This window comes from Callithrix jacchus, chromosome 8 (genome assembly GCF_049354715.1).
Source record: "Callithrix jacchus isolate 240 chromosome 8, calJac240_pri, whole genome shotgun sequence".
Taxonomy (NCBI): Eukaryota; Metazoa; Chordata; class Mammalia; order Primates; family Cebidae; genus Callithrix; species Callithrix jacchus.
Genome location: NC_133509.1, coordinates 114,642,711 through 114,669,959, shown reverse-complemented (window position 1 = coordinate 114,669,959; position 27,249 = coordinate 114,642,711). Strand labels below are relative to the sequence as shown.

General features: G+C 39.7%; 1 protein-coding gene across 50 annotated transcripts in view; it reads right to left on the bottom strand.

Moving 5' to 3' along the window:
* Positions 1-27,249, bottom strand: part of NRXN3 (neurexin 3) — a 1,708,033-nt gene that overhangs the window by 182,825 nt on the left and 1,497,959 nt on the right. For all 50 annotated transcript variants that reach the window (XR_013521429.1, XR_013521430.1, XR_013521431.1 and 47 more), the window contains one exon: positions 9,286-9,457. Coding sequence is in view for 46 of the 50 variants with exons in the window: in XM_078335524.1 (XP_078191650.1) it covers positions 9,286-9,457 (172 nt within the window). In the remaining 4 variants the exon portion in view is untranslated. The remainder of the gene's footprint in view (positions 1-9,285; positions 9,458-27,249) is intronic.

The following is a 27,249-nucleotide window of genomic DNA, read 5'->3' as shown; positions in this document are numbered from 1 at the left end:
TATGGATGGAAATTAAGAAATTCTTTTTCTTTTATCCCTAGTTAAATCATACCTAGAAGTGACCCTCAAATTTTTTTATTATTCATTTTACTGAGTCTCTAGACTATAATATTTAACATATGGCTCAATAAACCTCATGTGCCTTCTAATTCTTAAAATTCCAACTTCTTTAAATCCCAAGATAGTCTACTAAACACGGGGATAATGTAAACCAGGAGCCAGACTCAAACGTGCCTACTATCAAGTCCTATGGAAGGTTGCAGCAAAATCATTCTTTTGCCCAGCAGCCCTGTAGACCAAAAGCATTGTCCTGTTCACAAGTGAATTCTAGATAAATAGTATCTTTAATTATTATAATTGTTATGATGTAAATCTTCATAATCATAAAAAGCTCCTTTGTGTGTGTTTAATTCCTTTATAAATAACCTTGAGCTATGTATGTTTTAGAGGCAAGTTTTTAACGTGCCCTGCATTCCCTCTCCCTCAACTGTTTTAGGTATTTCTATCTCATCCTTTTGTCTTCATTCCCTCTCCCTCAAATGTTTTCTATATTTCTATCTGGTCTTTTTGTCTTCTGGGTGCTTATATAGCATTAGTCCAAGCCCCAGTTTGCCTTGAAATGCTTATCAGCTTCTTAGAGATGTTTATGGGAGAGAGAAAAAAGCTTTGGGTTTGATGGCAGTAATTGTATTTAACTTATAAGATACAAGGCTATTTATCTTGCAGCTTGGAATTCGCAGAGAAGAAAGGAGGTTTCCTTAATAAACCAAAAACTAAAGAAAAAAAAATACTGAGCACCTTCTTGCCACTCTCTCATTCCCCAAGCAAGACCATTAAATGGCAAAACGAACTTTCATTTAAAAGCTTTCTTTTTGCATATATATGGTGCTGGTAGGGAAAAGAAGATCACAAAAGGAGAGAGGCTGACAAGGCTTCCAGAGCCCTCACCAATGAGACAGATAAAGGCAAATATGCATAGGTGCCCAAGAAAATGCTGACTTCTAGACTGGACAGAAATTGGAGATTTAATTTGAGGGAGAATTCTAGAATTTAACTTACGAGAAAAATTCTAAATTGTCATGATTTGAGTTAAACCCGGAATTCCGAGGATATACAACTGTTCCAGAGTGTTTAAAAGAATTTAAGGAAGGAGCAGAGTGTGACTGATTGATTAAACATTGAGGCTCTTAAAGTCAGATGGTCCTAGGTTGAATACCAGCATTTTGCAAACTAAGCTAAACTCCCATAGACTGTTCCTAATCTATACAATGGGAGTAAGACCAACACTGTCCTAATGGGTGGTTTCAAGATGAAGCAGGATGCTGCCCATGAAGTTGGGGAGTATGTCATAAATCCTTGGCAGCTGGCAACCATTATCACCTGGGTGAATTCGGCTGAGAGATGGTGAATGGCATTATCTGCCACTTTCTCCACCTCTGGAACAGAGTGTTCATTCAGTGCACATGTCCCTCACTTTGGCACCGTTTCTACTATTGTGGAATTCTTCATGAAGGATGAGAAAGCAAGATGGAAAATCTCTTAGTCACCTACTGTCACCTTTCATAAATAAACTTCAGTGTGCAAAGTCTTCTGGAGATAAAAACTGAACCTAAAGTATATACAGGTGGCAGATAATACAGACAAAACACCTGCAGCTGCAATTATTCATGCAATGCTTTAAGGTATTCGAAGAACTTTCTGCTTTCTAAGACAGAACAATGAACACAATCCCCATTTTATGGGTAATGTAACAAGCTTCTTAAGGTCAAGCTTGTTAATGGATTTGCACCATAGCCCTGCTGTCATAGCATGCAAATATAGCTTAAGAAAGGGTCATTTGTCATGTTTATTTAGGAAACATACCTCTAGCCAGTACTTTCCTTTTTTGTGAAGTATCCTATATTAAATGTCAATCTGAGCATTCAGTTGGTTTTAATGGGAGAAAATGCATATATATGACCATGGAGATCAAAACATAGAGAAACTTCTCAACATTGGGAACCTTCTCGAAGTTGTGAGTGAGTCAGCCAGGAACCCTTGGTTACACCCAGAAAGTCTGACTCAAGAACTCTTACTCTTAATCATCACCCTCTATTGCTTCTCCAACAGCTGCTTGGATAGGGTGAGGTTATTTTCCCTGTGATTGTATAATATGAAAACTCACTAGATGAATTCAGAAGGTACCTGAAGGCAATGAAATCATGCCCATCATTTATGTGATTTCAAACACGTAAAAGGAAATAAGAGATGGCATACTGTAGTCCTGCACTGGCTAATACTAGCCTCTAACCTACAGCCTCATAGTGTTGGAGTGAGGATTGAATGAGAAATTTATTTAAGCCTTCAATGCCTAGGACATAATATTTACATAATAAAACAATTTCAGGATCTGTCATACCAGCCACACCGCTCGATAGCAACATACGGTTAGTAGCTACCATATTGAACAGTATGGGTAATCAGTCTCAAAGAAGAAAAAAAAAAGGCATTTTATTAGATTCTACATATTAGTGATTGTCAAACTTAACTACAGCTTAGAAGCGTTTCAAAAAAAAAACAACAACATTACCCCTGCATCCGTGCTCTCAATTTACGGTGTACCCGTAGCAGCTGAAGATTTTGTTAAAAGGCAGATTCTGATTTTGCAGGTATGGGGTGGTGCCTGAGAGTCTGCATTTTTTTTGGGGGGATAACAATTTTATTTCATTTTTGCTTCAAATTGATATATACATAAATTTATCTTTAGGTTATCGATATTTAACCTGGGCTGTACTTCATCTTGATTTATTTGGAGAAATACACCTTAGCCATCTGCTTCCCTGCTTAGGCATCATAATAGGTGCCAATTAGAAAATAGGGCATTAACAAAATTTTTGAACTGACCCACATGCTTTTTTGACTTGCTCTTGGTTTCACTTATATTTAAGCATTTACTCTTAAGGTTGGCAAAACATGTTATCAATGTATCATGCAGGAGTTTGTCTTCTGCATAAGTAGTCTGTTGGATTGCCACCCACCCTTGACCAAAGAAAAACCAAACCCCACTGGCACCATACTCTAAACCACCTGTATCCTAGGTTAGAAGACTGTGAAAGCCAAAATCTGTAAGGTTGGAGGGCCCCTTTAGTTAATCTTTGGGCTTAGAGGAGAAAAAAAAAATAGTCCCAGACTGCATTTCACATCTCTTAAAAATAGTTTTAGCAGCATTTTTACAAGCTTTCGGAGGAAGCTGCTGTGCTGATCCATGGCCCACACCCTAGATGAGTTAAATTAGATGACCTGAGCCCAAGCACTGGCAATTTATTCAGCTTCCCAGGGCATTCTCAATTTCAGCCAGGTTGCAGACCCTTACTTTATATGAATATGTATATATAAGCGCCTCTTGAAAACATTCTTTTATAACATTTTTTGGTAACCAAAGACCAACTGCATACCGTGGAAATTCTCTTGGAAATGGAAACTCACAAACATGTGAATCCTAATTCATTGCTGACAAATTGGAAAGAATGACTAGTTAGCAGTGTGAATATTCAGGACACACTAGAGTGATTAATTGATACATTTTGTGACTGAATGTTGGAGCAACTTATTTGTAAGATGGTTTTAAAATGTTCCTCACCATGTTCAAACACATTCATTAGGTGAGGCTTTCTCTAGTTGCTCTTGTATCTCTAGTCCTGAAACCTTGTTCAAAGACGGCTTTCCCTCTTGATTGTATTTATACGTCTTATTCCCTCTGCAGGACTTGGCTCTCTGTGGTTTTCCTCCTATTGAACTGAAAGCAATGCTTGTCCTGAACGGATGAATGAACAGGTAGATGGGGCTTGTTTAATACATGCTTCAATTCTGGCAAGGCCTCAAATGGTTGCAGGCAAAGACATAAAGAAAAGGAAAGAAAACCTCCTGGCTAGGATTTAATGAAAACCCAAGGCCTGGGAAATTTCAGCATCATTTCAAGTACACAGACTTGTTTTTAATCCTTTAAAGTCTCAATAATTTAGGATGAGATGTGGACAAAAATAATCTTTCTTATACACATGTGTACTGTCTAAATTACAAAAACATGGTGGGCATTTACAACAAAATACATTGCAGGCTTTCTCTAAGCCAGGAGCTCTTACATGGGGGTGGTTTTGCTGCCCAGAGGGCATTTGGCATTTGTGGTAACATGATAGGAGCTTCCAGTGGGTAAAAGTCATGGAGGCTGCTAAACATCCTACCCTGGGCAAAACAGTACCCCTCCCCCTCCCTTACACACACACACACACACACACACACACACACACACACACAGCAAAGATGTGCCCAGGCCCAAATGTCAATAGGTTGAAAACCCTTACTTACTAGGCTAGCCCAGGCAGAGACTTCATTTGAGAATACTTTTTTTTTTTTTTTTTTTTGAGATGGAGTCTTGCTCTGTTGCCAGGCTGGAGTGCAGTGGTGCAATCTCAGCTCACTGCAACCTCCACCTCCTAGGTTCAAGCAATTCTCCTGCCTCAGCCTCCCAAGTAGCTGGGACTACAGGCATGCTCCACCATGCCTGGCTAATTTTTGTATTTTTAGTAGAGACAGGGTTTCTCCATGTTGGCCAGGATGGTCTCGATCTCCTGAGGTCGTGATCTGCCCACCTCACAAACTGCTGGGATTACAGGCGTGAGCCACTGCGTCCAACTGAGAATACTGTTTTACAAAAGGAAATATTAATAAAATCATGGCTCTGAGGAATAGGAAAGTAAGCAGAAAGTTTGAGGTTCTGTAGTCTGAGGATCAGGATAGAAAACTGTTGGCTCTGCCCCTTAAGCTGTGTGACAGTGGGCAAGTTATTTAGCCTTTCAGAGCCTTAGTAATGTAACCTTAAAATGAGTCTGGCAGGAATAATAATACCAAACCCAGTCCCTCACAGGGTGGTGTGACGCTCTAAGGTAACAATGTATTTGAAGGTATTTTGATCATCAACAAGTATTATAGCAATGTTTACCCTTCCAAGCCCTATAAAGATAAATTTCTTTGGAATTTGATGAACTCACATATAAAGAGAGTTTTCTAATCTAGCATCCTTGAAAGGGAGCTACTTTTACCTCTTTTTCAGGTACTAAATTATGTGGTCAAATAGGATTTAAACACAGGTCATCCGTGAGCATTTTCAAGACTGAAGAAGAGGAATTCTGTCAAGAGTACTTCAACTGAGTTGGTATCAAGGAAAAAGCTAGTTGAGACCCTGCTCTCTTCAGCACGCCCTCATGTGCAAAGATTTGAGCTGCTCATCAGTCTGTATTTCCCAAGAAGCCTAGATAGGACCTGAAAAGCCTTTACTGGACCATGCTCAGGGATCTTCTAGCAATGACAGTACCACTGGCCACCCGCTCACAGCAGAGAGAGGATCTTGAACAATCCCAGTCAGCTCAGCCTTCCAGGGGGCCTAAAACTGTGGCTAAAATTAATTCCTCATACTCAAGTCACCTTTCACCTCCCTTCCCTTGTTCCTACCACTGCATTGTGTAGGGACAACAATCAGAGACTTTATAAGGAACATTTGTCATTGCCTGGATGATAGCTCTGGGCTGATTCTTCTTTTATTTCCCTCTCCGGTTTCTTAGCTTTTCTATTTTCAGGTTCAAAGAAAGAAGTTGCTTTTGAGTTCTATCTCCCAGAATTTAGTGATAAAAGATTCTGGTTGCTATAGAACTATTTTCATTCTGTATCATCCCTGATTCACAGAGCCAATGCTACATGCCCCGTGCCCAGCTGGGTTCTAAATAGTTCATGGTGGGATGATTCAGGAGAGGCCCATAAATGCCCATGAGAAGATTGTGGAGTTGACCCATTCATCCTGATGCACAGCTGATTCATTCAGACCTGGTAGGCAGAAACAGTTTCCTAAGAGCATGGTGTCTGAGTGAGATAACGTTAGTAAATGTTCTATAGGAGCTACTCTGTATGTCTTTACTGTTTAAACATTAGTAATAAGTGAGTAGTGAGACTAAAACCTTGTGATTTCTAAATGTACTGTTACCGATAAAATAGAATGACTTTAGAAAAAAGGGGGACACATTTTTTGTAGAAACTGTGTCAAGATTGCCTCGCCAGGTTGATGGCTTTGTTGTTTGATATGACCAGACATAAAGGGCATTTAGATCTTATGATTTAAAATAAATTAATTAAACATTGCCAGATTGTTCTTATGATACTTTAAATTAGGAAAGCAGGCAGGAGAGAAAATAAGGTATGCAAGGCTCAAAAAGGGAGCCGCTCCTAGGAAGTCTGGCAGAGTGGAACAAAAAACTCAATCTCAACTCAACTGTTTAATCTAGGCAGCAAGGTAAGGAGATAGTTCCTTCCAATACTCAGTGTTCTTTCAACTGCTACATGGGAGCACACTGCCATTGTTGTAAGGAGGACAGCTTGGGCTCCGTGATGCCAATAAAACTTTTAAATGAACATTTTGGACTCCACACCTCACAATAATCACCTTTATGTGATCATTGGAAGTGACCTTTGAGATATGATAATTCTTTAAAGAAAGAAATAAAAGATGACACAATAGAAAAAATGCTCATTTCTAGCTATACGTTTTTCAGAAAATCCCCCAATTCACTGGGGGAGCAATAGTGAAAATTGTGCCCAATTGGAAACAGGAAACTCTGGTCCTAGTTCTTCCTTCACTTGCTATGTGACCTACTTGCTATGTGACCTTAGGAAGGGTATAGCACCTCCTTGGGTCTCTGCTTTTATTTGAAATGGAGAATAAAAAATATCTACCCTATCCAATTTATAGGGTACTTCATTGTCAAAATAAATCTGTATTCAAAAATATGTCCCAATTTAAAATGTTAGCCAAATGTTGGTCATCCTCACAGCTAACATTTTTGAGAATTGACTTAATTGTCCCAGTATTATGTTGAACATTGTATATGTGGCCAACTCACTTAATCTTCACACTAACCCAGGTATTCTCATTACCCTCATTTTCCAGACTAGGAAACAGCCTCAGGGAGGTCCAATAACTTTTTACAAAATGAGAATTTGGGAAGAAAGAATCTACCGTATTTTGAAAGCATTACAGAAATCATCAGAGGAGAAAATTCTCAGAAACTCTTGAACTTATTTTATGGTTCAGTGTCACTGTATTTTGAAGTACAGGTGGGAAGAGGTACCAAATATTTCAATGCTGAGGGCATTTCAAGGTCTTAATCCAACTGCCTTAGACTCACAAATGATGAAACCAAGATCCCAACTCTAGCCAGTTGATCTCAAGGCCCATACTTATAAATGCTATACTGTACCCTGTCCTGTAATAACAACACATATTATTACTCACTAACAGTTTGCAATGATAATAACAGTCTGCAGGAGGAAGCCATTCTATTCGAGAAAGGTTTATCCTCTTTTGAAAACATACAGGAAGCAACCCATAATTTCGAACTAAAGACACAAAAAGATAGGCGCACAGCAAGAGTCTCCATTTTCTTCCATACCTGTGGCTTTAAAATGACTGTTAAAGAGCCTTCTCATTGCTAGAAGCAAACGTGTGGATTCTATATGTGGGATTCTATATCCGCTCAAGGCAAGTGGTTAACATCAATTTAGAACTCTTTGAAATTCCTAATAGAAACACAACAAACTCTTCAACGGCACTAGCAAGGCCAGTTGTAACACATATGGAGAGAGAGATTGATTTTTTCTATGAGCCTATGAACAGCCTTTAATATATTGGGCTGTTTCACCCTCTCCTCCATCCATCAGGGATTAAGCAAGAAGCATTTAAAAAATTAAGTCTATTAGTGTATAGTGAATTTGAATGATGATAAAAATTCATAGACGCTGTTAATAACTTTGACTTTCTTCAAATGTTCAAAGATAACCTCATAAGGGCATTTTCGTGCCCTTAATCTAAGAAATTCTGAGACTCCCAGCAATGGCTGAGCTGGCTGTTTTATAGAAACTGAGATGGAAAATCAATAATGGGTGGAGCTTTTTGCCTCAATTCCTTGGGGGTCTTGCATGCTGTTTGCGGATAGTCTCACAATTCTTAAACAGATAGGGGAACTCTAGCTACTAGGGAACAACCCAACAACAGAGATACTTCTGACAGGCTTTTAAAGAAAATCAATGCTGAGTTTGGTATGGAGATACAATCACAGCCTTCAAGCCATTCAAAAGTCTTGGCCTACAAATGGTCACATTTACTTTGTATATTTCTCACAAGCATAACCATTATTCACTAATGGCGCATAGACATCTGAAAATGTGCGTCAAGCTTCTTTGTTATTGTGCCCAGCTCACTGCACAGGAAGTGAGAAAATTGTGGGGAGTTTGGTGCATTGGAGAGAGTTGCACTTCACTTCATGCCCACATTAATGAGAAGTGCAATGTTCTGACTATTCTCTTGCATCTATCAGGGGACAGCACAGTTGTGGAGCAATGGCCCTTTGCTGAAGGGTTGTCCCTTCCATTCCTGGCACTTTTACGATCAGCACTCACAATTCTTCCTGGGAGAGGTGAGAGGCAAGAGGGAAAGCTAAGGGATTATTTGAATGATCTCTTGTAAGGAAGGCAACCTTTTCTCCCATTGTCCTTGATTCAGCCATCTGGCTCTGGGAATTTGTTGCTGAATGTTTCCTGACTGTAAAATTTAAACAGATGATTAACCCCTTTTCCTGCCACACCAGCAAGCTTGCTATTAAAATGACTACTAGGACCCACCTTTGAACATCACAGCAGGCTTAGGGTAAGTGAGAGAGGAAAAAAAAAAATTAGCAAAGTCCACCAAATGAATAAAATTCTACCTTCACTAGAGTGGTTTTTCTCTCATTGTTACCATGACCTGATCTGTGTCAATTCAAGTTCAGTAAATGTCGTTTTAGAGTCTCTCTCTGGCATCGGCAACTTCAACCACACCTGAGTCAATGGCACCACAAAGTCTGGGTCTCAAATTGAGCATCTTAGGATTATCAACACTCGCTCATAATGATGTTCTTTCTCTTCACCCCTCATTGTCTGCTGGCCCTGTAAAATCTGCAGTAACTGTCTTTGCTATGAGCCAGTCAGGCTGTATCAGTCAAAGGTCGACAAAAGTGTCCAGTGCATAGTTGGTAAAGTCTCCAGAAGCTCCCTATACTGGATCATGCCCTAAAGAGATAACGTATCTTCTCATACCAAAAATCATGAATGTGTGCTTCACTCAGTGTTTTAGAATTTGGTGATAGTCATGAGAAAAAAATCACCATTAGAAAGTGGGAAAAAGAAAGTCAAAAAGAGTAGGACTGTTGAGCACACAACATGTACCTGTAGGATAATGTTCATTCACTGGCCAGTTGTCCACCTGCAGGGTAGCGTTGCCACCGTTCCTGGTGAAGCGTACCACGTGGTATTTGCCATCATTTACAGGGGTTCTCTCCTCTTTGATGGAGATGTCAACTGTGCCAATATTGAAGACAACTCCAATTTTCCCCTGTTCCTGTAACAAAGAAACACGAAAGGCATAGTTATCATTAACTACCAAGTTATCTCCCTTTAAAGTTGATCCTCCAACTAGCAATAAACCTGTAGGCACCCAGAGGGAGCTGTCAGCATGAAGATAATAATAGTATTCTATATTTCTCCATGAGCTTTCATCCTGAACATAAAAGCCAATGGCATAAACCACCCAAATTACTCTCACAAGCTGTGCAGCACAGGTTACATCATTCAACTCCCCTCTATGGATATCAGGTCTGGAACTACCTTGCAGCTACACAATGACAATGCAAAGTTTATTTCTGTAAGATGGATTAGGCCTGTTTACTAAGAGAGGATACTAAGACACTGGACCTTAAATCATTTCTCAATTCAGATTTACAGTTAAGGAGGACATATGTATGAGCTTGTCTGCATATTTTCATATAATCAAGGCAAAGTGGAGGGGTACAGAATGGTTAGGAGCCAATGTCAGGGGAGCTGGATATACAGGATATATATATATATATATATATATATATATATACGTATATATATATATATATATATACATATACATATACATATACATATATGTGTGTGTGTGTGTGTGTGTGTGTGTCTGGTTATATACATACACACACACACGCACATAAGGATTCTGCAGTTCCAAACTGCATAGAAAAGGTACCCCCAATAGATGCCAGTGAAATTGACCTAGAATTTTCAGAATTAGATGGCTGCCATGCTTCCCATTACTTGTAGCCCTACTTCTCAGAGTAATCAAAAGAGAGATGTACTCAAGACCACAGCTTATGCAACACAGCAGAAGAGAACCTCTGTGGCCACCAAAGACTTGTCAGAAGGGAAATTGCAAAGAATTTGACAAAAGTAACCATGGCAATGAAGATGGTGATACGGTTTCAATGTGTCCCCACCCAAATCTCATGTTCAGTTGTAAACCCCAGTGCTGGAGATGGGGCCTGGTGGGAGGTGACTGGATCATGGGGACAATTTCTCATGAATGGTTTAGTACCATCCCCTTGGCCTATTCTTGTGATAGTGAATGAATTCTTATGAGGTCTGGTTGTTTAAAGTGTCTGGTATCTTGCCCGTGTCTCTCTTGCTCCTGCTCCTGTCATGTGAGACTCCTCCTCCTCCATTTTCTATTATTGGAAGCTTCCTGAGGCCTCCCCAGAAGCAGATGCTGCTATGCTTCCTGTACATCCTGCAGAACTATGAGCCAATTAAAACTCTTTTCTTTAAAACTTACTCAGTCTCAGGTATTTATTTAAAGCAATGTGAGAATGGACTAACACAAATAGTAAAGATACAAATGGTAATGGTGGTGGTTGTGATATCATCCACCTTCTGGGAAGTGTACTAAAACACAAAGCATACGTAATAATGCTATTAAAACTCTGATCCTCTCCTCTAATAATTGGTTATGACTAAGTTGGAACTAGTATTCACAATGAGACATAAAATAAATGTAACCTTACTGTTCAAATATAATCAGCCTCTCTTAAGCACTTGGAAAGGCATCATAGCATTGCAGGATGTTGGAGGCATGTTTAAGGACAAAAGGGAGACATCTTGCTCAATTTCTCTAGTTTTCCACATTATTGGTAATATGTTGGGTATTCAAGGATAATACAATTGAGTAGCTGTATCAGTCCTTTCTCATGCTGTGAATAAAGACATACCCAAGACTGGGTAATCTGTGAACAAAAGAGGTTTAATTGGCTCACAGTTCAGCATGGCTGTGGAGGCCTGGAGGGCAAACACATCCTTCTTCACATGGCAGCAGGAAGGAGAAGTGCCGAGCAAAAGAGGAAAAGCCCCTCATAAAAACCATCAGATCTCATGAGAATGAACTCACTATCATGAGAACAGCATGGGGGTAACTGCTCCCATGAGTCAATGACCTCCCACTGGGTCCCTCCCACAACACATGGAGATTATGCAATCTACAATTCAAGATGAGATTTGGGTAGAGACACAGCCAAACCGTATCAGTAGTAATTCAGACATTCTACAAGACTGAGTCACAATATTAGTTCAGGATTCTTTGTTATCTTCCACTTTTTTATTCAAGAAGTAGAAGGAAGAGAAGGAGAAAAACCAGGAAGAGGAGGAAAAGAAAAAGAAGAATGTAAGAAAAGACCAGAATATGTATACGTCAAGATATCGGAACGATTTATACTAAATCTCAGATTTAGTCATTTATTTTACTCATTCATTCATGTAGTCATTCAATATATAAATACAATATTTATTAAGCACCAACTATGTTTAAAATAAACAAATTAGGACTTCTGGTGGGATGGGCACTGGTTTCTATATATAGTTAGGCACACTTTATTTTTCCAAAAGGCAGGCTTTCTTCAACTTTCCATTTATCATTTAGTATGTCAGTTCATCTTGCATCCAATAAAAGAATGGACAAGTAACCAAGGAATCTTGATCTTAGAAGCAATTAATATAGACTGATCAGCAAAAGGAGGCTGTGAGCATTCAAGCATCCAGAGATACAGGGGTGGACCTCAGTATTTCCTTTGTGCCCTGATTACATAGTATGCAATATAAAATGATGTCTGTAATTCCTATGTTCCATTCTCTGGGAAAAGAGCTCCAGGTCCCTTCCAAAATTGTGACTAAACATACTCCTGATTTCTTACATCTATTTATTGAAACCACTATCTACATCTCTGCACAAGGAAAAGCACCTAGCTTTAAAATATGATGCATGGATAAATGAACCTGATTATGGGTTCTTTTGGTACTTTTCATGCCTATAATTCTATTATCCATTTCATTCTTTCTCCTTGTTTCACAAGGAATTCAGAAATAGCAATATGACTTTTCTGCATTTTCTTGGACAAGTGGTATTCATTTCTAAGGCTATATGTATGTGTCACTGCCCAGTACCCTCCTGGCGAAATAAGCAAGGCTGTAATAATCTGAGCCATAACCTGCTTAGCAGAATGGAAGTACTAGAGGAGTTAAGAAACTATGACTGCAGACACCATTACTCCTCTTCGCACCCCACAGATGTGGGCTGTTTATTGCACCACTGTTCTTCAATGAGAAACCAGTACATAAATCCTGGAGTCATGGAAAGGACTGCTGGTCATTCAATGCACCCATGAGTCACTAATTAATAATGGATGGAGAACAGTTTGAGGGGAAGCAAGGAGACCTTTAAACCAGCACTCTGTAGCTTTTCAGCGACAGCAGTGGCAAAGTACGGTTCCGGCTCAGTGAGTTGGCTGATCAGCAAGATATAGTCTTGGGCAGATTTTCTGAAAGATCCATATTAGATTCAGGAAAAGAAAAGATTTAATCTCTGCCAAAATAAATATTTGGTCCTTATCTTAGGTGCCACACATTTGCCAGTGTAATCACTGTTTCTGGGAGATCTTCATAATCCTGTTAGCTCACTGCCAAAGTCAGTGGGGACCCTTACCCAGGTGTTTCATTTCTTTTCCCCACAGTGGTAAATGTGGCTGTGCAAGACCTCAGGTGTGGTCTCTCTGTTTGCAGTAATAAGATTTCATTACTACAACCTCCTTGTCATTTGTCATGGGACCACAGTGGCATTATAATCTGTGGCTAACTGCTTTGTTTCGGTTCATTAGAAGTCACAGAAGCCTTGTGGCAAATCCCCATGGAGTTGCCCAGGCTTCAATCTATCATGCTCAGCTGCCATGCAAATCAACTCTGCTGGCTCCTGTATCTAGAAAAGAGACGATGTGAGGGAACAAAAACATTGGCTTTGGTGCCAGGCCTGACTGACCTTGGGCAAATTACTTGACTTTTCTAAAGCCATGTCTTGATAATACACTATGGGGACATTACATACTTTACAGGGCTGTTGTAAGGCTAAAATAATATGAAGATGACGGTACTTTATAAGTAATAAAACATTAAATAAATATATGAGATCAGGAGAAGGAATCACCGAATCATTTGATCATATACAACACTCTGATTTTTAGAGAAATTAATTGGTTTAATAGGATAAATGTGGATTTTAGCCTAACATGGTTCAAATATAACAGCTATGGCTCTTAAGGCTGTATGGCCTTGGTCTGGTTATTTCACTTCTGATTTCTCTTTCATAAAGTGAGTCGTGGAGGGAAAGAGAGGCCAATTGTTATCTCTGAAGCTTACTGTGCAGGTTATAGGAGAGCACAGACATGTAAGCACCTGGCATGTTGCCATGCTTAATTCTGGACCTCAAAAGATGTCAGTCTTCTTTCCCCTCATTAGTGTTATTGAAAGTAGCGTTATGAGCTAAGGCCCAGTTGGTTTGGTGGGTACTGTCATCAAGACATATTGTGAAAATAAATGTAAATTTTAGAAAACACAATATATATTTTAAAAATTTATGCAAGGTTGATTTCCTATCACAGTTTGGTAGTTGTTTTCTCTCCACATTCTTTGGTGCCTTTTATAAGCCTCTCTAAGAAAAGCAAAGTGTGGCTGCAAAAACAGCATGACTATAAATTTTAATAACTCCACAGCCATCACCACTAAAGTTGCTACCAAGACAATCGCTTCAATCTATATTCTTTCTTGATATTAAAAACAAAGACAAGTGGTAAATCAGAAGACATTACCAAAGAATCCTCAAGTGCATGCGGGAAAAAAACGGAATGGTACAGAAACCAGCTGTCTTTAAATAGCCAGTAAGTCACTCTTCATCAATAATGACTGTTTATGAGCCCACCTGGCTCCCCAAATTAGTCCAGCCCTAGCTCTCCTATCCTCAATCCAGGCACATTGCGGTTATTGTTGCTGAGGTGACCCAAGAGATGCTACCAACACCAAGGTCAGACTCCAGGAGCAGACATGCTCAGGGGCAGCAAGAATTCTCAGGAATAAAGACCTCCCTGAAGGCTATCTCTTCATTCATTCCAGACTGCCCCTGGGGAAGACGAAATGCACCATCCGCTAGTTTGGAAAATTGCAGCTGACGGAAACAGAACTGCGATTCTCAAATGTTTGCCAGGGCTAGAGGCAATGGAAGCAGGTCCCAGTGTCTTAACTGCTAGGTTTTCCACAGAATTTGCTTAGTTCAGTGCTAGGAAATAACACAAGGAAAACAACATGTAAATGAGGCCTCCTGTGGCCCAGGCACTGCAGGGTCTTCCATATCCATTTCAAAGTCTGGTTCCTAGTAAAAAAGGAAATGAGTTCCTAGTAAAGAAAGTAATGAGTGCCACTGTTTAACACATTTTTCTAGTTCTCCTCCATTTTAGTCTTGCAGTAAGACAGACTTTTTGGGTCTCCTTGTGATGGGTTGGGCCAAGGGAACAGTGTTAACTAATCAATTGAGTATCATGCCTGAGCCATGCATTTAATTTCTGGTGTGAGACCCACCAGAGTTCTCTCATTTGTTGTCAACCACTGCACGTAGCAAATTCCTGGTAGCGGCTGCTTTGTCATTCTGGGTCACTGAGTGAGGATGGCAATAAACCAGCTGGCTATGGACATGCGAGATGACTGAGAAAAAAGGCTTAGTTGCTTTACAGCACCAAGCGATTGAGGATTTTGTCACTGCAACACAAACCAGACTACCTAAATGGACAGAATAGGTGCTCAGTAAATATTTTTATAATAGAATTATGCTCAAATTCTTACAATTAATCACCAGAGAATTCACACAATAAGAGACTTACTGAAAACTAGAATCCAGGTCTGTCTGACTCTAAAACCCATGCATTTTCCACAGTAGTATGTTACAGCTCTTACATGTTACTATTGAGTTATTTCTATAATAGAAATATCTGTCACATATTATATATTCTATGTATGCCTAACTTACCTGTCTACTTAGCCTAATTGTATTTTAAATGTAAATATTCTAATATGGGCTCAGTAGATGTTGGTTAAATTAATGGCTCTGTGAATAAATAAATAATGAATTAGAATGTGTGGTTGTGATTTTCAAAAATTATGAGAATTTTTTTTACCATGAGACACTAAATATGATTTCAATAAGATAAAATAATTGATAATATATTCACATTTTGTGAAACACATCTTAGGCAAAACATATCTCATTATGCTTTCTTTATAAATGCAATCTGTAAAATACAAAAAGATGAGATAAAACTTACTTGATTCCTAAGACACTCTTGACTGTCAGAGGCTTTTTATCGAAGTTCTTTAGAATAAAGCACTAAATTCAGTAGAACATAACTTGAGCTCTTTTTGTGCTTATTAACTGTCTTTCAGTGAAGACCATTGGTCTCTACTCTTTCAATACTACGGTCTTCTTGTTCTACACTCTGGATAGTCGTTAGTTTATAAGCAGAGAGTAAGCACTTCATTATTAAGTTATTTCAAGAGAGGTAACAAAATCTAAAACAAAGAAGATGCCTTTCAGGAATCACTCAAACTGACAAGACCACAGCTGTAGAGCTTGAAGATGTTTCAAATTTCCATTATCACCTCATGACAGTGACCTGGTCCACTCCCCTTGACAAGCTGAAGTGTGGCTGTGGCAGGAAAAGCAGGGGAGAGGAAAATGTCTACTTCGTGTTCTAGAAGAATTTGAGATTTAGAATAAAACACTGGGCCCAACTGAGGCTCCACATTATTTTTTCCATGTGATCTTCAGCAGGTCCCTCAACTACTCATGACTCAAACTTTCTCTAGAAAAACAGTATGAAGACAATAGGAGCAATAACACTTGTGTTAAATAATGCTTATTAAGAGAAATCAAATCTTGGCAATATCCAGAAGGCTCTACAATGATGTAAAAATAATAGTGATGCTGGATGAGAAATAGTAGTAATATGCATGACATGTGAGTCAGAGGCATTTGCACGTTCCCTATAGGATACTGCTCTATTTACAATGACTGTCTCCCAGTCAAGGTCATTGACTGTGGGATCTATATACTCTATCCCTAGGAAATTCATATTAAGTGGCTTGGAAACTATTTCTCCTTTTCTAAATCTTTACAGGCCTCGGTGACCTTTGCACCCAGCTGGAAAAGTTACATCCACCTCTCCCCTGGCTGCAGTTTGCTTCACCTGGTGTTTTGCTGATGTTGGTTGCACGAGGTCAATCAATTAAAGCGGATTAGATCCACAGTCTGAAATGCTAACAGAGGGCCAAGAGAGATAAGACTGATAAATAGCTCAAGACAGCTCCATCTCTGACTCCAAGCAAAGAAAAAAAAAATAGAAAAGAAAAGAGAGCGAGAGTAGGGATGACAGCTTAGGACATCAAGAACCATGACCTGAAAAGGGGAGAAGCAAGGAAGGACGAGACGGCTGATGCAAGTAAATAAGGAGCAAGTCAAAGCTCCACGGCTCTAAGTCACCAGTCACAGTTGGCATCTGAATCATCACATCCTTCAAATCCACTCTGAAGATCCCCTCTCATTCACAGACCCCAGTGTCATGCTGGCTTATTTGGTAGTTAAGTCTGACTGCAAGGCAAAATTAAAGTTCATTTCCATAGGTGCTCCAGCCCTGTGCCAAGACCTGGAGTAGTCTCCTGGCAGGACTCAGGTGACAGCTGGCAGGGCAGTACTGACTAAAATCCAGTACAGACTGAGCATCTCCCATAAATGTCCGGTTTCCTCACTAATTCTCAGCCACAGCTGTGCGGAACCACCCAGTGTTCTTCATAAAGAAAACTTAAGCCCTGTGCTCACACAATATGACAGTCCTTGAAATTAGGAAACACACTTCAACTCATCTGGAGTTCTTCGAGAACAGCTTACACCTTACCTCTGTCCTTACAAAGAGAGGTTCTAAGACTGCCAGCAGCAGCAGCACCAGGGTACTTGTTAGAAATGCAAATTCTTAGGTCTAGTGCAAGACTCTCTGAATCAGAAACTCTAGTGTAAGGCTCAGTAATATGTATTTTCTCACTCCATCACCAGGCGCCAGGTTGGAGTGCAGTGGCGTGCCCTCGGCTCACTGCAACCTCCACCTCCCAGGTTCAAGCAATTCTCCTGCCTCAGCCTCCTGAGTAGCTGGGACTACAGGTGCGCACCACCACACTCAGCTAATTTTTTTGTATTTTTAGTAGAGACTGGTTTCGCCATGTTGGCTAGGAAGGTCTTGATCTCTTGACCTCATGATCCGCCCACCTCGGCCTCCCAAAGTGCTGGGATTACAGGCCGGAGCCACCATGCCTGGCCTGTACTATGTATTTTTGCAAGAACTTAAGGTGATTCAGATGCTAGGTAAAATTTGGGAATCACTTTCTTACATTAATGTCTCAGTTCACTAAGGCAGTGATTTCAGCCGGGGGTGACTATTTCCAGGGATATTTAACAATGTCTGGAGACAATTTTGGCTGTCACAACTGAAGTGGGGTGCTACTAGAATCTAGTAGATAAAGGTCACCCATACTGCTAAATATACGATGATACACGACAAAGAAGTATCTGGCTCTAATATCAATAGTGCCACCATTGAGAAACTGCACTAGGGAATGCAAAACTTCAGCCATTCAACAAATATCCATAAAGCATGTATTGCATCAAGGCTCTACACACATTTACATGCATAGTCTAATGTATTCTCCACAAAATACTTTTCTGTATGTACATATACATGCACATGAGTACACAGCCATGCTCATGCATGTGTGAATTTTTAAATATTTGATATAAACTTGTGTTCTAGCAAACAGAACACTAAGTGAGCAATAAGTGTGTGTCGATAATCTCTCTGACTCGCCTCTATTCCATGTGTCAGTCAAATGTCCACATTGCAGGTATAAACTTTGCAGTGCATGCTCACAGAGCCAGGAAGTGGCGGCAGGTCTAATATACATATCCTATGCCATTTTCTCCTTCTGCTCTTGGTAACTCCCTTCCCTATTGATTGATTGCTGCTCGTCCTTAAGGATGTCTTTTAGTTCATCCCCTCTGGGAAATAACATTAGTTGATAGTCCCAACTCTAAATTAGTTAACTACAGACTAGGTCATTTTAGTCAGTTTCAAGAATACACATGATTAGTTCTGAAGAGGATGCAAAGGAGAAATTTCTTCTCTTGGAAGTAGATATTCTAGACCAAAAATGAGCAGCTGCAGCTCTGTAAATGAGAGATTAGCAAACAGTGAGTAACCCTTCAAGACCTATTCTGTGTTTACGAGGAAACTTTTAGTGATTTTTAAAAGTGCTTTACTATTTACCTAATTTCCAAATGACAGGCTATGTTAGCATTATGGCTTCAAGGTAAATGGACCTACATGAATAATAAACACTAACCAAGAACTCTTTTTGCTAAGTAAGGCATTTTCAGTCACTCCCACAGATAAATTCCCAGGCTAAATTCTATATCATTCTCTAGCAGAAAAATAAAATTAATATACACATTTCAAAATGGAGAGATGCAGTACTTAGGGTCATCAGAAAATACAGTTTAGATTGTGGCAGTTTTTTATAATATGTTTGAGGAATTAATATGCAAAAGTTGGAGGAGATAGATTGGCCTGGAGCAGAGATCAGCAAACCATAAGCCAAATAAAATTGTTTTCTGTTTTTATAAATAAAGTTTTATTGGGACACAGCTGCACTCATTCATTGATATATTGTCTTTGGCTGCTTTCGCACTACAGCAGCAGTCATTGAGTAGTTGCAGCAGAGATCATGTGGCCTACAAGTCCAAAACACTTACTTTCTGGCCCTTTACAGAAAAAGATGCTGACCCCTGTTGTGGAAGTTTACACAATTTAAGGTCACCCATGATTTTCTTTTTTTTTTCAGATTTTAATCAATAGTTGATGTGCAAGTGGTCAGAATAACTCAAATAGGCGTGGGAGGATCAAATGAGGAGCCTATATCCATACCTGCTCATTTACCTATTGCAGGTAAGTTCTCTAGGTGGCCTCAGACCAACCCGCTTCATGTTCTTTTCTCACCTGAAGTTCTCAAAAATAAATATAGAGTATGCCAGAAATGTAACATTCTGAGATAAGAAGGAACTGCCTGGAATAGCCAAGTCTCTGTTCCAGTCCCTATAAAAACAGGATGTCCTTCAACACTTTGGCTTATTGGGTCATATTGCCCCTGGGGTCTAAAACCCAGAGTGGAGTACTTTCCAAGGTCCCTTAGGTGCAGTACATGTACAAGTAGATGCCATTCCCCATGGACAGCTTTCCTGAGCCTTGGAGAATTAGCTCAAAATGAATCCTAGGCTTTTGCCGTCTTTCGGTGCTGATATGTAAGTAATAAACCCACTTTATGTGACTTGTGTGTGGGGGTGTTCTCTCTCACTGGACTCAGGCAAGTTGGTAACCAGTGTACAATGAACCTGATTCACAATTATTATTTGGCAAATAGAACAATGTATCTTAAATAACTTTGAATAAGTTATATGAAGACCTTTAGAAATCTTCTCTCCTAATAAGAGAAGATATATAAAAACTCACTCAATTAAGCATAAGCTGATCTATCTTAGGTCCCACTGAGGGTTGTTTATATACCAAATTCAACTCAAAATAACACTTTTTGAAGGAGGTCAGCTGCAGATGCAGAGAAATAAACTAGAAGCTTCTGGCAAAAGATGGTGGTAGCCAGGAACAGTCTGGTAATGGAGGAGCTGGAGAGAAGTTTTCAGTCCTGAAAATTGTACTGATACAACATTTCTTTCAGAAAATGTATCTAGTTCTATGGGAGTGGATCAAATACATGTTAAAGGCTTGGGACTCTAAAAGATAGCGCACAACACTCTGATATTAGGATTTGAGTTTATCATATTATACGGAATGAGAAAAGAGAAGAGCATTGCAGCCCAGTGAATATCTCAGTCTCCAGGGCTCCAATGCATCTGCGAAATACTTGAGTCACTTGAGTGATAAATGGTGATTAACTGAGCTCTCTTGGTTTACCTGCAAGGGGAATCTACTGTGTCATCATCTTAGGATGAACACACTGAAATAGGGGCTCATTTTTCCTTTCCTAGTTATCGTAAACAAAATGGCCCAGAGACTGCAATATATCAGCAGTGCCTGTCTGCACGTAGGGACTCTGGTGTGTGTGTGTCCTGGAGATAGTGTTGCAGTTAGGTATTTCATCCCAGTGATATTTTATGGTTCTCTTCTTTGTCAACTATCACCACTACAACATTCTCTCTTGGATAAGATCAGTAATTCTAATTCAAAAGGTTGGTTCTTACTTACCCCCGACCACCGTAATAAAAGCAACAGAAATTTTTTAAAAAGCGAAATTTAGAAAGCTCCAGTACTTCGAAAACAGGCTGGCCTTCTGACCTCAATGACAGCACCAAAGCCTCTGGAAGGGAGAATAATCTGGACACCCAAGCAGAAATATGAAAAGGAAAGTGCTTTCCCTTAGCCCTGATGAAATTAGTAAAGGCGACCCCAACCAGACACTGGAAAACATGTCACACACGGGGAGCTGACTCATACCTTTCGAAAAGAGTCCACCATACCAGCATTGAGAATTATTGCAAAGCTATGTGCTCTTTCAACAGAATAATTAGAGAACACATCTCCCAATTTTAATTTGCTTGAATTCAGTATCCCTACCAAATTATAAAGTAAGTTTCAGCCAAATGGAGAAACGGAAATGTCTGTGGAACAGCATGAGGTCATTATCCCCCTAAGATATGGCATGCACGGTAAGCCCTCTGGAAGCCCGGTCAGAGCTTCAGACACACAAATTACCCATGGAGTTTATAGTGAATTCATACACAATATGCAGAAGCATTTATACTATGACATTTAAAGGGCACAAACATTCTTCTCTCTCTTCTTCATGGGTGAGCTACAATTTTTTTCATTAACATGAAGAAGGTAAAGGATTGTACTCAAGAGGCTGAGGAACATAATGCTAGAGAAATAAAGAGTTATGTGTATATGTGTGCCATGGAAATGTGTGATTGTGTGTGTGTGTTTGAATAAAACCTTAAAACTTAACATACACAAAGTTATGTCCTTTGACCCGCTTATTTTCTTTTAGGCAAAGTGATGGTAGCTCAGTAGAATCTAAGCCCCTCTGAGTCCATTGAAGGGCATCTATAATCCAGCTGTCATATCACCCTTAAACAGTCGCAGAACCGTCAATGGAATCCCGAGTCTTCACTTGCATCAGAAAGCCTCTCAGGAATATGAATCCATTCTAGACCTGATTCCGAACAAACTAGATTTCACCATGAATCAAACATCAGAATGATCTAGAGTCAACATTAGCTTTAGAGAATGGAACTGGTCATTAGCGAACACTGAACCAGGAATAACCCAAACACGGGAAAGATCGTGTAGTTCTGGCCCAGCCCAAAGCTGAATGTGGTACCCTTTTCTGTCTGGAGACGGGAGTTTTCTCTGCAGAAGGCCCAGCTTTCCTGGCCAGTGTATGTAGGTGTACAGAGCTGAGAACAACTTTACACACGTGCCTTCCAGAGCCATCTTTGATAACGAGATTTATTCTCCATTTATCCCACAGTCTCTTCACTATCTATTCAATAATAACATCAGTTTGTGTGGATTCATTTCAATGTATGTTTTAATGGGAGAATTCTATTTTTCCCTGTCATACCATGAGCATTATAAGGAAGAAAATGCATTTGCATATTCTATGTCTTCCTTTATATCAGAAGTTCAATAAACATCCAGCTGAGCACCTGACACAACAGTGAAAGCACCTTTGCATTCTTCTGCTAACAAGACTAGCGCAGAGTACACTATCTCCATTCATGGCTCACTTGCTGCTTCTTTTTTTTTTTTTTTTTTGCTAGGTTTTTGCTTTGGAAGAGAACTTTTGGGAATGTACAGCACAGCCACCTCTCAGGTGACCATAGCTGTTCACTTGTTTCACATAGTCTACTGAACAGTCTCAGGAAAATTGCCAGCAGGCCTGTGTGGCCTGAAGGGAACCTGCTCCGTAGACCGGGAGGTGAAAGGTTTAGTGTTATTACCAAGGGCTTCAGCCTACACTGCTTCTTTGGATTAGATTCAAATTGAGGTCCTGAAGTTGGACACGGATCCATCCTATTACCAGTTAATTGAACCATTTGGTTTCCATTAAATACCACTTTACTCTTTGAAATATCCAAGCTGCCAAGCTTTCAGAGAAACTCAGTTTCATTGTCTGGCCTTCTCAGTTAGTCTGTAATACAGTGATTTCTGGTCAGTGTAGGGCTCAATTGCTGCCTTTTGGGAGGCCATCACCTCACCACAGCCTTTTGGGATACCATCAGTTGGCTGTACTTCGACCACAATCCATTTCAATTTGTACTAGACTTACCAAATTGAGAATCTTTACACATAGTCACGTTTTCCCCCAAGAAGTACCTTTATTTCTCCAAATCAATAAGATGCGTAAGTAGAATCAAGTCACAGAAATTCTGAAATCAAGTGTGTATTGACCCTGTCCTCTGTATAGGGCATTTTGGGAGGCACATCAGAAGCTAGATAAATACATCTGGCATTCTTTAGCTTTCAAGAGTATAAACTATACTTTGGTGTAGTGAATAGGGCAACCGCATTTGAATCAGAAGGCTTGGATGTAAGTTCTAGTTGCTCACTTAATCTAGGTTTTGGGGGAAGTCACAAAGACTGCACCCAGTTTCTGGGTGACATCTGTAAGACAAAGTTACATTGCTAAGCTTGTTGGGGGATGATGGAGATTAAATAAGAGAGGTTTCTAACAACAATTTTAAAAATATAGATCACTGATGGGAACAAAAGAGAAATGAGAAAGAAGCACATGTTTTCCTATACTGAGATATAAAAAACGAAGAAACATTCCCATATAGTATTTCTCAAGTAAATGTTAACAGTCAGTCATTGATAAATTGTCCAAGTAACCAGAGGAAGAGGATTCATTACTTGCCCTCAGGACAGAAAATTCTTCTTGTTTAGAAAAAACAAACTCCGTTTCTCCTATACTCTCACAACTTCTGACACTAGATGTGCGGAGGTTTTTCCCCACACATCAAGCAAGCAAGCAATCTGCAGCAGATACCAGCTGGGTGTCTTCTACCCAAGTTCGATTCCTGCACTACCTACCTGGAGAGACAGTATGAGGTCCCATAGGCTGAGGGCTCAGACTCACAAAACTGCCTCCCACTTCCAATGCCAATCACAAGCTCCAGATTCTTTTACTTGTGCTTCTGACTGACCAGCTGTAAATTGGGGTTCCCATGACCTCCTCCTTTGGCTCAATGATTTTTCTAGAGCTCAAAAACTCACTTACATATACCAGTTTATTAAAAATATATTACAAAAGAAACAGATGAAGAGATATATGGGTCCAGGTATGTTTTCAGAGACTCACAGCTCCTAGGCCCTTTCCAGGTGTACCTCCCTCCAGGAACCTCCAGGTATTCAGCTCTTTGGAAGCTCCCTGACCCTGTCCTTTTGGGTCTTTATGAAGGCTTCATTACATAAACATGACTGATTAAATCATTGGCCATAGGTTATCAGATTAACCATCAGTCCTTCTCTCCTCCCTGGAGGTTGGGAGGGGTCTCCGTGGTGGCTCACGCCTGTAATCCAAGCACTTTGGAGGCCAAGGTGGGCGGATCACCTGAGGTCGGCAGTTCAACACCAGCCTGACCAACATGGTGAAACCCTGTCTTTAAAAAGAAAACTCTCAACTCTCTAATTATGCCTTGGTCTTTCTCATGACCAGCCTTCATCCTGAAGATACCTAGGGGCTGATAGCCACAAGTCATTAGCATATAAAACGTCACATCACTTTGAAATTGCAAGGATTTTAGGAGCTTTATGCCTGCAAACGGGATGAAGACCAACTGTGTATTTTACAATATCACACCACCTTATATGGCAGGGGCCAAAACAAAGGGAAAAATGTCTGGTTATGTAAGCGCTATGGGCTGAATATTTATGTCCTTCGCCTCCCCCAAATTCTTATGTTGAATCCCTAATCCCAAATGTGGTGATGGTATTTGGAGTTGAGATCTTTGAGAAGTAATTAGGTGAGGAAAGTAGAGTCCCCTTGAATGGATTAGTGCCCTTAATAGAAAAGACATTAGGTATGATTTCACTCTCCACCCTGTAAGGATAAAGCAAGAAGGTGGCCATCTGTCAGTCAGGAAACAGAACCTCAGCAGAAAATTCACTGGCACCTTGACCTTGGACTTCCGGGTCTCCAGAACTGGGAGAAATAAATACTTGTTGTTTGAGTTACTCAATCTATGCCATTCTGTTATAGCAGCCAAGGCTGACTGAAACAATGCATATTTAGTGGATGCAGTTGAGAAAGTAAAGAGGAGTGGGAGAAGTTTGGAAGACTGAAACTGTTGGTATCAAAATAAAATTCAGTCTATAGAAGGGAAGAATAGAAAATTGGCCTAAAAATTTCTTATACTATCAATCAGCTTTTCTGCTTTCTAAAACTTCACTCATTTTTGCCAAGGCGGAGACATTAGAATGTTAAGGTAGATTCTCAGGACTGAACATACACAACATACACAAACACAGACAAGTAATTGTTAAGGTTCATAAACATGCTATGGCTTAGAGAATATTCTCTCTTGCCCAAAGGGCCTTCCTTACAGCCCCTAGCAAAAATGTTCTTGATAATGGCACAATTTCATTTACGGAATTTATAAACTATAAGACTCAAAATAAATATAAATAAAATCTTTTATTTTCCAAACGTGCCCTGCAGACTCCCTTGCTTTCTGCTGTAGGCATCCCTCTTCCATCAGGAGAAGAGCTTTAGCTGCTTACATGAACAAGGATTTGTGATGCACTTACCCCAGATCCAGGCCAGAGGCTCACAGACAGTTAGGGAAGACATCATCTAAGCAATGCTAGAGCTTCCATACTTCAGAAGTTAGCAATTATCTTACTATTGCTAACTGGTGATACCCATGTTCAGTTATACTTATGGGTCCACTGCAGGAGTGATTAAGGTAAGAAAAAAGTGAAAACTTAAAGAAGAGGAGAAGAGGTAATAAGGATACAGACAAGGAATTAGGTTGAGTATGGCTAAACTTATTGACCAAGCCTTATCTGAAAGAAAACAGAAAAACGCTTCCCAAATCCTCAAACATGGATGCACTGCTTGCCATTCTACTTTGTACTGACTTCAAGAAACTTTCTGCAGGCAAATACCTAGAGGCAAACATCTTGGAAGACTAGCTACAGGCATAGACACATTCCTTAGAAGACTAGCTACAGGCATAGACACATTCCTTAGAAGACTAGCTACAGGCATAGACACATTCCTTAGTAGACAGCACGATGCTTCTCTCGTTCAGCTGCCAAAGGGTGACTGCCGTTGAGCCATGCCACCTCTGCTCACAAAACTGCCAGATCTATACAGAGAGAATGCACAAAAACAAGTGCTCAGCACATCTAAAACCCAAGCAGTCATTGCATATTGGCCTCGTCTCCACTCTGTGAAGGGCAGATGAAGGACCAGAAGTCATGCCTCTACCACAGAGAGGCACAATATGCAAACGGTACTAAATCTGGAAGGCACAAATATTGGAAGAGTAATGAAAACTATTTTGATTTGATTTTTGTTTGCTAATTATTTTTACCAGTAGATACTTATTAGCTGCCTTGTGTAACACGGAACTAACAAATTCAGAGACTTTTTGCCAGATCGAGTCCTCACTTAAGTTTTATTTTTTAGGGGTGGGTACTACATAGTATTTTTCTCTGTGAATGAGTTTCAACATTTAAAAGTCAGATCTCTCATGAACAACTAGAATTCTAGGATCTTTTGAAAAATAGTAAGATTTAGCAACACTGAGCCAACTTTTTTTTTGTTGGACAATCAGCCAGAGCTGATTAGAAGAGCAAGGCATAAGTTGTCCAATTCACCACAGTCCCCACCAATTTCTATTGCTTATCAGATGCAAAAGGCTGAATGCTGATGGCCATTTATCCTCAAGTTTTCTCTGCTTATTTTTTATTTTTTTATTTTTTTTTTTGTATAGTAGGGTAAGGAAGGAAAGGAAATACTTTTGTTACCATTTAAGTAACAACCTCTCTGAACTTCAATTAAGGATAGACTGACAAGGCGGTGGGATTCAAGAAAAATTAAAGAAAGCACAAGTTTTCCTACACTTCATTCCATTTAAATAACTTGTCTGTCACTTGCAAACTTCTCTGTTTTTTTAACCCCTAATATATTATAACAGTCACAGCCTTTTGAGTAAGACAGGCCTGGCCTTAAAGCTTAACTTCATCACTGCCTGTATTTTTTTGACAGTATTATTGAAACTCTGAGCCTCAATTTTCTCACCTTCCATGTTGAAAAGATACCATCTACCATGAGAGATCGTCATGAGGATACAACAACATATGCAGGCATCTAGTACATAATAGAAGATGCTCAAGGCATTTTAGTTTCCTTCCTCTTTGAAGAGTTGGGATGAATTAAGCAGACCTGATCATAAAATCATATGCACATCTAAAGTGCCTGCCAAAGGTAATGACCCACTGCTGCTTCAGAGAGATGGGTCAGCTCGAGATTTTAAAGCACTTTTCATGAACTATGGCTCAACAACAAAATCTGTCCTTGTTAGGCAGCCTCATGAGAAAGACCAGATTTAAATCAACTTCTTTCTCAACTCTTAAGTATTAACTGCTTTTACCTTGACTCTGAAACAGACCGATAGGAAATGTACACTTAGCCAATAAATAGTAGGATTAATCAATGCCAGAAAAGGCAAAAATAAAATGCATTATTTGAAAGTTGCTAAAATGTATTATTTGAAAGTTACATGGCAGCAGACCATTCATAACTTTCTATTCATAAATAGAAAGTTACATTTAAATTATATGAAAACACATTTTTAGTCCTCCCAGTTCATACATCTGCATGGCT